Raw genomic sequence first — 12,626 nt, 5'->3', positions numbered from 1 at the left:
TGAACACAAATATTGACACAGCACACGTAGACAGATTATATAACAATACTCACATGCATATATTCTGTATCCTGACTAATATTACGGCAGTTTACAGAGGAGCTGTGACCACCTCCATGGAAATCTATGTCTGCATTATACTGCCCCCAGGTGGTCAAGGAACACACACCAGAAGGAGCAGCACAATGGCGAGAAAATTGAAGCAAAAAATGTAGCAGTACTTGGCTTTAATTTAATGATGTCATTATTCTATAAAGTACAATATTATCGTTAGGTATTTTTCCTACTTAAAACGTATTACAATTTTTTGAAATTGAATTTCCTTGAAAGCTGCACACTCTTGATTGACTGTGTTGCAGCGTATTCTAACGCAGAAAATGCCTTTTCATTTCTACTGAATGTCATTTTTCACCCCTAAAAATAATAATAATAAAAGAACTAATTAAATTGAGTTTAACATTAAACTTAGTTCATTTTTACAAATTTCATTATAGCTTGAACGCATTTGTATGTGTTTTTAGACCACAAAAAGATGTCAAATTTTTGGGAACATCCTGCATTTAAAAAAAAAAAAAAAAGGTAATGACAATAGTAACAGCAGGTTCTTCAATAATGTGATTTATTGATGTGATCCTTAAATTCCCCCTCAGAGTCTTGATAATATAAAGCTTGCTATTTCTAGTTGTTGGCATTTTCAACAGTTGTGGATGACTTCTCGAAGATTCTTGCCCCCATCTCATGGTAATTCATCCCTCCTTTGTGGTGCGTTCAAGACGTCTCTGCTTTGAAATGCTTATGTTCAACCATTTTTTTGGGGTAGCATTCATTCCTCTTTGGATTCCTTCTTCTCCTCCTCCTCCTCCTCCTATATGTTTGACCTTGAACACAATCAACGGATTTAAACATCTTGCTGCTTGTGTCCGAAAGCTGCACGGCAACATGTCTTATTGTAGGGAAACAAATGGATGCCCTCCCGTAACCCAAGAACTGTACATTCTCTGTTCTAGTGTCAGGTGCCTAAACTTGGCATTGGCATTTCTCTCCCTCATAATCGACGTGACTAGCAGAGATTCACCGCCTAATCTTCATCTTCAACTCAAAAGCTGTGCTGATCTCAAATCCCAAGTGATGCAGCGTCGCCATCTACAGGGATCTGTTAGTCTCTACAGTGGTTTACAAACCTGAATTTGACAGACAAGCTGGGTGAGACTCTCTTCCACACTTATCCATTGAAAAAGAACATTCTTGACGAATATATTCGTCTTTGGCAGTAAACCGTTAAATTCCATTTGATCAATATAAACATCCAAGGCCAGTGTTTGAGTTAAAGGCACATGGATGTACACACAATCCAATGCAAACACTCTTGTCTTGACTCTTAGTGACGCCGCCGTAATGTGACTGAGTCGTGTCACACGTTTAAGGAAAAAAAAAAAAAAAAGGTTACCAAGTGTATATTTGCACATAATAGTTGGGGGAAACATTGGTAGCAAATGACATCCCTGCAGTCTTGAATTCGATTTTACAATATGTGCTTTTTACCAAGAATTTTTGGTGTATTCATACGTAGATATAAAGTGATCACTTTATACAACCAACATTTACAGTAGCTCGTCTAAGCGTTGGCTAGAACAGTCGATTTCAGTCAAGTGAATACTGCTGCCCCATATATGTTTATGTCATGCTATAAGGACATTATCCGTGGGTTGGCAACATTTTCTGCGTCTATAATTGGATACTCATTTGTGTCTCCCTCCAAAGCAAACCATTGTCATGTGTAATCTTGCGGAAAATTACATTTTGACCGACATACCTTCAGCGTGGCTGCACGGCGACCGGCGGCCAATTGCTACGTTACCCAGAAGGAGGCAGTGCATGTGTATGAGTATACAGTGGATCTAAAAAGTCTACACACCCCTGTTCAAATGCTAGGTTTTGTGATGTAAATAAAATGAGACAAATAAATAATTTCAAAACTTCTCCCATTAACTCAATCGAAAGAAAAACATCTTTTGAGCGGGAAAGTAAAAATGAACATCTGAGATGATATGGTTGAAAATGTGTGCACACCTTCTTATAGCTGAAGATGTGGCTGTGTTCAAAATTAACCGATCATGAGTTTGAATGACCGAAGAAAAGCTGGCATTTGAGCAGTGGTGTGTAGACTTTTTATAGCCACTGTGTGTGTGTGTGTGTGTGTGTGTGAGAGAGATCAGATGAGGGTAGGACACGAGGACAAAGTGTCAGTGTGAAGGATTAATAGAGAGCATAAGCGGAACAGGTGGGCGACTCGTGTTAAATTAGGCGCACCTCCACACAGCGATAAAAAGGCTCAGTTTTGATTGACATGCTAGAACTCCAATAATTAACATTGTTAAATTAATAATTGACAAAAGTGAGCGTTATTGTGTTTGTGAAGGCACATTTTTGTGTTGGATCTTATTAGATTGCGCATGTTGTGCTACCTCATGTTGTTTATTACAGACGTGCTGACAGGCAAGCAGCGATAAACAAACCACCTGTGGTCAAAGAAATTAGATTTTTCTGCACCGTGTGTAATCCAGGCTCCTATGTGTGGGTGTGTGTTTATTATTAACCGTTGTACATGTGGGAAAAGCAGGTGTGGGGTGTAGGAATTTTATGACACAAACAATATGGCACATTTGAAAACAATATTTTACAAAATACAAATGTAAAGGGAATTAATCCGTCCTAGTGTCATCCTGCTTGCCATCATAAAACCTTTGAGTGTGCAGGCAATGTTTTAATTACAATGATTCTCTGTCATACAAGTGGGACAAGCACGTAACCACTGTAGAATAAAAACCAAATAAAGAGTGCTTATTATCAAATGTATTCATGTGTGCCGGTTACTCCAGACCAGTTTTTCTCGTCCAAGTTGCCTGGAACAAATTTTGCTCTGACCAAGCCCCTTTCCATCTGTGGCAGCACCTTGAAGGACACAGTGGTCCAACCATTTCAACATCCTTCCACAAGGGAGCGGCACAACCCAGACATTTAGTGCATCTGCAGCAGCTCACGTGTCCTGTTACCCTTCTTTATTTTCATGGACCTCCATCAGTAGGAACACATTGAGCTCCCTAAGGCCATCTAACGTGGTGAAATGTGCTTTTTATTTTTTTTGGTATGAGTATACTGTGAGCCGTCCTCAGATCCAAATCAGTACAAGAAAAGTGATCCGATTCCATGTGGCCATCCGTCCACCAATCTATTCCATTTACTTTTATCTACTTTAAGTCACCCAACTGTAGCTAATGGGCCTGACTTACTTTATTATGGCGTAGTTTTATTTTTGCTCCGTCTCTCTCCTTCATTTCCGCGCTTAAGCCGCCTTCTGGGAAGCCCTCCAGTGTGTGTCCGTGTGTGTTTGTTTGTGTGTGTTTCAGCTGCCATGGCAGTGCACTGACACAATGATGTTTGCACACACTGTCAAGACTCTTTGCCTCAGTCTCGCTAATTGACGGATGGCTGCGAGTCGGCCCTAAACCTAAGTGGATTACACTGACTAGATCTGCATCCTGACGCTCCTCTGTGTGCGTGTGTGTGTGTGTGCGCGTGTGTGTGTGTTTCCATGCTTGTGTTTACATAATTGACAAACAAAAGCATTATCAAAGCAATTTTCCCTCTTGAAATGAATTGAAATACCGTTTATCCAAAACTGCCACCATTTTGATGAGTTCAGTGTTAACAGCCTGCTCCTTGCGAGTGTTCTCGTTTTGCATTTGTGTGTTTGACTGTTTGTCCCAATCACGGCTGAAAGTGGATTGGCAACTTTATCCCCCTCCCCCCCTCCTCCCCACTTCACTCAAGTGGGGATGTATTTTAAAGCTTGCCGGTGACTCAAATTTTGGCTCCCAATACAAAGGGGAAAATCCACCAAGCGACGACTTTGTAACTCAAAAAACTCAAAGTTTGCGCATACGTAAATCAAGCTCCCGGTTCGGCATTTATGAATTTACCTATCCGGAGATTTTTGGGTGAATTTATCCCTTAATTTTAGCATTTTGTTGAAACCCAATCTCCCAGTTATTTGCATTTTATTAGATTTTATTATTTATTTTAATGACGTTTCTGCATTTGCATTTTTCATTGACCTATTTACAGATTTTTTGGTGGGGACCTATTTACCGTTGTTCACAGAAACCCCCGATAATGTGCATCTTTTTTTTTTTTTTTTTGTTTTTACCCAATCACCCACTTAATTGTGTGTGTTTTTATTGTCTTTTTCTTCTTCTTTTTTTTTTTTTTAGCCAATCCAGTATCTTCTCGCCGTCTTTCAGGCGACATCGGGACAGCGCAGTTTGTAAAGCAGGCTTGACTTACTGACTTACAGCCAGTGCAGTACTTTGAGCTAATCAGCTATGGCCATGTGCCTAATGTGATGCTTTTCACCATCCGTGCATATGCACGCAAAGCGAGAGGCGCAGTAAGTCACGCTTGGCACAAACACACAAGGATGAAAAAAAAGGTGCACGTGTGCAACAACAAAATGATCTTTTAGCACTAGCTATATATACACTAACACTATCAATAGCATTATAAATAAATGCTGAAGTAAGGATTGGCACACAGAACATAGTCTTAAAAATGAAAACGCAGTTTTACCCCACAATTTTGCAGTTTTAAGGAATCTGTCTCTGGAAACCAAACATCCCCTGCCACCGACAAATATACTTTTTTTCAGCTGGTAGGCATTGAAGAGGGTCTTGCCCAGCTTGTCTGTTTAAGTAAACCAATGTAATGACCAACAGATCCCTGAAGATGGCAGCATTGCATCACTTTGGATTTGAGATCAATACAGCTTTTGAGTCGAACAAAAAGATTAGGAGGTGAATCTCTGCTTGTCACTTCAATTATGAGGGAGTAAAATGCCAACACGGATATCGGACAAGTTTAGGTACCGGAAACTCAGAGTACGTATATGTATGGTGGAAAGAGAGAATGTATCGCGGTAGGTCGTCGAAAGTGTTTGTTGCAATTGTGAGAAAAGATGCCATGTAAAAAAAAAAAAAAAAAAAGCCAGTGACATTCAGTTCAAGCCATGCGGTGAGTCAGCGTCACTCACGGCGCATTTGTTAGTTGCACATCTGTAAATAAATGATTAAAGTTTTAAAGTTTGAGGTTTCACAAAAGCAAAAAATTATTAGTATCAAAGTCTGTTTTGCTTGACACGTTTCTTTTCACAAAAAGCTCCTTTTCCCTACTTTTTGGTCAGAAACCATGTGTTACTGCTGATTACTAAAGAACCAAATAAGGTAGAAACAAACGGTTTTTTCTATTCTTTCTTTTGGTCGATCCAGTGCTTATAATGTTACAGAGCGCAATATTTTGTGGGTCTTGAAAGATCAGTCAAAAGGCTCGAAAACGGCTGGCAATATGGGAAACTCAAACACTTTCAAAACAAGTGGCAGTCCCTCCATCCATCCATTTCCTGAGCCGCTTCTCCTCACTCGGGTCGCGGGCGTGTTGGAGCCTATCCCAGCTATCATCGGGCAGGAGGCGGGGTACACCTTGAACTGGTTGCCAGCCAATCAAGTGGCAGTCAATGAGTTTAAAAATGTTTTTATCCGGTCTCGCTATATCGCAGATTTTCGCAGATGTTTTGTCATCATTTTAAAGTAATACCTGTAAAATGCTAACCATGTGCAGTCATCTCTGCCGCATGATGACATCCTCCCCCTCCCTCCACCTCTTTGACTTGATCCACCTGCTGACTGCCATTGGCTGAACCGAGAGCCAATGGCACGCCGGCAGGGTGTTGAGCAGAGGGGAGGGGTGGGCCGTTCAAATCGTGCAGCCGGACCTTGACGAGGGCCGTCTTTGCTCAGACACCGTTGTCGCCCGGGCTGGTAGCATCACCAGTCCAACACCACTGTGGACTGGAAAAGGGGAGTCATAAGATTGACAGGAAGCTTGACAGGAAGATAGACTGATGACCACTTAGTTCTTGTTTGTCCGGACTGAATAAGAAGAGCTTTTTTTCCTCACCCGCTCGGAGCATGGTGGCATAAACCCACATGGATTTAGTCGACCTCTACCTCCCCGAGTGCTTCACCTACCACCCTGACGCTCAGTGAGTACGCAGTATCAAGGTTGTCATGCATAGCCGTATATTTGGAAAATACAATAACAGTAGCGTCATTAATTTACAAACCACTGCTATGTATTCCACCGGACCTGGACTTGTTTTTCTCATGCATACGGAAAAACAAATTTGTGCTGGGGTGGGGAAACTTTTGTACTCAAAGGCCATATTTGATGGTTACAATGCATATATTAGCCAGGTCATTTCAAGGGGGGAAAAAAAAATCTGTTTAATTTCGTTATTATTTTTGTGATGTAGAAATGCAAAGTGATTGACAACCACAATCCTCTGAATTCACAAAAAACACACAAACGGCACAAATTCAGTTGACTGGGTCCTCGGTTTACGATGGAGTTCCGTTCCAACCGTGGCAACCTGACCCAAATTTGTACGCAAGTCAGAATGCACCACTGTCTAAGTAACCTATGCCAATGCAGTAGTAAAGGCATAATTACAATCATTATTTGTGTGGAAAAACGGTAATTACAACGGTGCTCACGGTGCTCTTGTGCTGCGTCATGATTTATTCTTAGGCCACTGCGCTAACTAGCTCATTGTGCACCCTTTGTAGCCTTGAAATTTCCTATGTCGGGACTATCGTAAACTGAGGACCCTCTTTATCTATCTTCTCTAGCTTTCCTACCAGAATGCCAAGTAGTTTTGATATTTAGAGTGGATCTAGGATTGACACTTGTGGAACACCACTACTATTCTACTGGAAAGGCAAATAACTAACATTTATGGAAAGTGCTATGTAAAAATCTGTAGACATCCTATAGAACCCTGCGATGAAATTGCGGCTATTGAGCTACATGGCTTTCGTTCATCTTTAAGTCAAGCTATTTGCACTAACATAGAGGTAGTGTGTGTTGGATTGTTTCTCTGTTTGTCCTCTTGCGGAAGCTAAGCTGGAATTGTTTTCCACCCTGATGTGGGGGTTTGTTTGCAATGGTAATAGTTGTAATGGTTACAGTTACGCGACCTGCTTGTTTGTTGATGGTGATGGCGAATGGGTAGAACCAGTTTGGTGGGAAACGAGTTCCATGGTGGCTGGTTTTTAATAGCAATGGTAAACATTTTCTTTGGGGCATTTCTTTTGAGTGAATAACTGTTAATGATTACAAAAATAAATAGGATTTCCAAGTAGTAAAATTATTTTAAAATAATACTAGTTCTTTTCTAGTTATATTCCATTCTATATAGTATGTGTCCTTCATATAAATCCCAAATCAAACGCCTATTTAATTCTAAAAAAAAACACACACAAAAAACATACACAATTTGTTCATTCATGCTTTTATGGCGAGCAAATGATTGCAGATGCTGAGCTTTTTTTATCAGCTCTTATGTAATCCTTTTGGGGGGAAATGGCTTGTAGCAGAAGAAGAATGTCCAAAACAGTTGTGAGACGTACAGGTTGGCTGATTGTTGTTAACATTTGAAAAAACGGGATCGAGAAAGGGCAGTGACGGCCGCAGATGACTCTCGGTGTACATATGCCTCCCCCCATGTACATCACCCCCTAACCCGGAATGGCATGCTATCTGGGTTCCCTGCAGGTCCGAGCCGTGGCCACGGCTGGCAGCCCATCTCTCAAGTAACGGCTTCATTTCGAGCTCACTAGGCCAAAGCTCTTCGGTCTGCCTTGGGGTGCCACTGATGCTCACCCCCATTATTAGGTGCTACGCTTTACAAACTAGATAAGGCCATTTCTGTACAAATCGGAATGCGGAAGGGCTGATGCTGAACTGAAATGTTGTAGGATTCATTGAATTGTTGAAATGTAGAAAAACAAAGACTTGTTGGAATCCATCAAGAAATGTAGAAGTACATGTTTAAAAATCTCATGAATGAGTTGAACATTTTGAAGTTGGAATGTGTTTAATCATTTCAGAGATGTTCACGAGCCTTACCTATTTCTTTATGAAAAGCATGACTAATTAAATGTATTTTAAATACATTTAATTAATTATTTTTTTTAAAAATTATGATACATACCGAAAAGCCCTGTTTATCACGGCGAATATGTTCTAGACCAAATCAATATGCAATATAGACAGACTCTATAATATTTAAAAAATACTTCTCTTACACACTCCAAACACATTTAACCTTGTTAAAACACACTTTTTTAAAGTATTCCTCAGCTTCTCGCTTCTTCTAACTGTCATGAAATGAGAGACTGTCGTAGAACAAACCGAGGAAACGAAAAGAAGACACTCGCTTGCGCAGCTCTCCAAATAAGAGGCAAAGCGTGCTTGCTTCAAGTGTTTTGTTGGTCACCCCAACTTAAGGTTTACTATAAAAATGACATACAGTAAAACAAAAGAGAATTAGATATTTCAAAACCAAAATATTCAACCAAAGCACATCATTTCGGCAAACAAAAGTCAGCTAGCCGTCATCGGCCGGCTAAGGAAAATTTGCATTGATGGTAACTATTAACCTTAAAACTGCTCCTCTAACACACACGAATACACATACAGAGGCTACAACAATAGTCACAGGCATATATGAGTCATTTTGATACTTACTAATGTAATTTTAATCAACGGCTTAAAAACAAATGTAAAAGAAAGTAGGTATATTACTTGTATTTATTTTGGGAGGGGGGGGGGGGGTAGAAGACTTTGAACTTGGGAGCTGATTTGCCTTTCACATCGACTTTGCGCCTCCCATTTTCCCCTCCCTTCCCTCCCATCTGGCAGATTGTTTTGTCCCCATTGTGCCTGCGCTCGTTTGAAAGTCAGTGTTGCCTCCTCTCACGTGCGTGCAGGTTAATGATCCATGGCTGGCTTTCCTCCTTGTTTCGGGGAGAAGTGTGCTAACTTGGATTTACGGCCGCCCGCGTCATCTTTTGATGGGCTTTTATGGTGATGATCACATGATCACTTCATGCCATTTCATTAGCACAACTACATTGTTATGCATTCTAATGGCGAGTAGGCGTCTATATCTCGACGTATATGTCGCGCACTTGACAAGGCAACGCGGACGCCGGTGATGGATCGCCAAGGTTACCGACAAGTCCTTTTTTAATGGTCTCCGCTGTATTGTTTTTTTTTTTTTTTTTGTCTCAAAGTGGATTGGAAAAGGCGTGATTGATGGAATAATGCAGGAAAGAAATGCAGCATATGAACACCCGAACTTGAGGACAACCGGTTTTAGTACTTCAAAGAACATTTGAGGCCCAAGTGTTCATCAAAAACGAGTACCCTTGAGTCCTCACTGATACCGATTACCGATACTACTACTTTTGATCCATGATTTCAATTAACGCAATGACATACGATTGCGCACAGACCTTTCCTTGTTTCTGACGCACATGACGATTCGCCGATGTGTCAAACTGCCACAGTGTGGCGCCAACTACTGGTGGGAAGGACTTACTCGACGTCAAATCTTTTATTTATTTATTGTTTTGCCTTAAGTATCAGTGGCTGGTGTCGGCAGCCTTCACGTGTAGCCCACACCCTGAAATAAGGGTGGTATCGGTACTTGTCCATCCCTATGTGTGAATGAGTATAAATTTGAGTGAGAGTGAGTGTGAGAGGGAAAATATGTGACCGTGTGTGTGAGAGAGCGTAAGCACAAGTGTGAGTGTGTATAAGCAGACGTGCGTGTGACTGCGAGTGAGTGTTTGTGTGAGTATGTGAGCGTGAGTGCCTGTGTGTGCGTGATTGCAGTTTTGTCGAGGCGTCAGTAGCGCGTGGCTGCGGTTTTACTCAGGCGGCGGTTAAAAGCGACCAGACACTTTTACCACCAAGCAAATGACTTGTGGCCCACACTGCTCTGATTTACATGGCAGGAAGCAGCTTGACGCGCGTGTGTGTGTGTGTGTGTGTGTGTGTGTGTGTGTGTGTGATCATGTGACAGCAGAGTTTGTTTGTTTGTTTTTGTTTTTTTTTCAAGTGGGCCTGACAACAAACAGTTGCATGCCGAACTCTGTCAGGGTCTTTATGAAGACACATGCTTTTTAATATGTCTGTCAGTGTGTGCGCGCGCATACGTGCGTGTGCCCCTGATCACGTGAATGTGAATGCTTTTGGTTTTTATTTTTACACCCACACGTGAACACCTGACGCCACAATGCGAGTGTGCGCGTGTTTTTGGGAGGTGCGGATCCCGCCAGCCCCACTATCAGTCACGATATATATATATATATATATATATATATATATATATATATATATATACACACACCAATAGTTATGTCTTTTTAAAGCAGTTATTGGAATGTGTTTTTCTATTGTCATGTTGTTCATGGGGTTTCAAGTGATTCCATTACAATATATGAAGAGTTCAAACTAGGGCTGAAATTAACAGTTATTTTAATAATCAATTAATCTAATTTCTTTTTATTATTATTTGTTTTGATTCATTGATGAATCAGATTATTATATAGTTGCTTATGCCTTTTTCAAACATTAAAAAAAAAAAAAAAAAATTATCGGTAAGACATTTTTAATAGCGTTATACATTGTTTGTAATATTATAAAATCAACTAAATCCTGGAATCTCAATACCTTTTATTATATATATACGCTAGAGAGATCTCAATGGGTACTGTGACTAAGGATTTTCAAAATGCTTTTCTTTAAAATGAATATAGGTTGTGTATTTAGAAACAAATCCAAAAATTCAATAACATAATATGAAGAAGAAAAAAAAGAATAACCCCTCGTTGTAAAGGCAGAATCGCTCATCCAGTTCTTGCATTGGATGCCTTTGGATTGTGGCGGCGTCCCTAATGAAGTGTCCTGAGAGGATATCAAAATGGCGCTGATGCAGACCAGTGCATTTCCCTAAATTTGCTTGGGCATTTCCCCCTCTTTGCAAGCAAAGCAGAGTAGTGGTTTGGCACCTTGTTTGCATAATGTGGGCAATCACCAACTGCCGCTTGGATGCATGAATGCATGAATGCATGAATGCATGTTTTACTACTACTATACAGTAGTCATCTTGTCTTTTAATAACAAGGTCGAGGTTATTGATGGATCTTTTCTCTTCTGTTTTGCAGACATCTGGGCAGGATGTCGGCGAGGGGCCCGGACCCCCCGTGTCCCTCGTCCATCAAGCGGGAGCCGTCCAGCCCCGGCAGCTCCCAGGGGGACGCCAGCCCGGCTCGGCCCAGCCCCGCCGGCTCGTCCTCAGACACCAACTCCGGCTTCGGCCCGCCGACCGAGGGCCGCTGTCACGCCAACGAGCTGGGTTCCGCCCACAACGGAGGGCCAATCAGGTGCGTTTGTTCGGTTTGGTCACGGCATTAGGTACACCCGCGCAATCTAATTACATCAGAGAAGTACTGATTAAACGATACATTTAGATTAAAGTATCGTGCTTGTAACTTGAAGTATTGTTCATTGTTTTTTCATTGTCTTCTTTTTATATATCGTCGCTGTCTGGTGGAATCCCCGCATCTCCAAAATTACTACTTTTCAGGAAATCCCCAAATTTTGCTTGCGTTACCAAACAGCAAGTTGGTAACATACCTTATATTGCGATCATATACCCTTTCGCATCAACATCAACACAACACCACGCCAAAATCACGTTCTAATTTAATACGCTAAAGAAAACCACAAATTTATTAAGCAGTCAAAAAGCCTTCATTTTGTAACTTTATTTGACTAGGTTGGTCTCATTGAGGTTAAAAACCTCTTTTTCAAGAGAGACCTGGCCAAGACAGCCAAAAGCAAAAAAAACAACAACACAGAAGTAACAGACATATACAAGGAAAGACACAATACAAATTAAACCAACGTTTTGGATTTAACCATCTGTGCAATCCATTGTTCAAACAGCTGAGCTAAAACATCAACATTCTATAGAAACTGCTTCCATTTCTTTCATTATTTCAGATTTGAAAACATTTAAGGACACAGGTTCCTTGATCTTTAAGTCATTCAGATTCCAGGATGTGGGTGCAGAGTACCCAAAAGCCCTTCTCCCAATTTCTGTCGCAGCTTTTGGAACAGAGAGCATAAAGAGGTCCTGAGAATGCAACGAATACTCTCCGGGGTTTTTCTGCCTGATTAAAAAAACACACAGGTGGGTGGGAAGCAGACCAAGAATTGCTTTAGAAATAAAGGTGTACCAGTGAGTGAGCCTGCAGATGGATCCCTGACGCAGGCCTTCCAACCCAAGAGTACAACTCGCAACGGTGACACCGAGCTTTGCAATTTGTAATGAACCTCAAAGATGAATGGTAAGCAGTATCAAGCAGATGGAGACACTGTGCGGAGGCATACTTGGACAACTCATCACCATAATCTAAAAGCCAGTTTTAGCTTCAGTCTTTTCACAAGACACAATACATCCATCCATCCATCCATCCATCCATCCATCCATTTTCTGTACCGCTTCATCCTCACTAGGGTCGAAACAAACAACCACTCACACTCACATTCACAACTATGCGCAATTTAGAGTCTTCAATTAACCTACCACGCATGTTTTTGGAATGTGGGAGGAAACCGGAGTGCCCGGAGAAAACCCACGCAGGCACGGGGAGAACGTG

At 41.2% G+C, this 12,626-nt stretch overlaps 1 protein-coding gene across 2 annotated transcripts in view; it reads left to right on the top strand.

Moving 5' to 3' along the window:
- LOC133417034 (estrogen-related receptor gamma-like) overlaps positions 1-12,626 on the top strand; it is a 28,234-nt gene that overhangs the window by 965 nt on the left and 14,643 nt on the right. Inside the window, exons 1-2 of one of the 2 annotated variants that reach the window (XM_061704478.1) lie at positions 5,856-6,094; positions 11,127-11,345. In XM_061704478.1, coding sequence (XP_061560462.1) covers positions 6,039-6,094; positions 11,127-11,345 — 275 coding nt within the window. In that variant the 5' untranslated portion in view covers positions 5,856-6,038. Of the gene's footprint in view, positions 1-5,855; positions 6,095-11,126; positions 11,346-12,626 lie in introns of those variants that run through there. The other variant, XM_061704479.1, reaches the window with a different exon arrangement.

This window comes from Phycodurus eques, chromosome 18 (assembly GCF_024500275.1).
Source record: "Phycodurus eques isolate BA_2022a chromosome 18, UOR_Pequ_1.1, whole genome shotgun sequence".
Lineage (NCBI taxonomy): Eukaryota > Metazoa > Chordata > Actinopteri > Syngnathiformes > Syngnathidae > Phycodurus > Phycodurus eques.
Note: the sequence above shows the minus strand (reverse complement) of the source record. Positions and strands in the feature narration are given on the sequence as shown.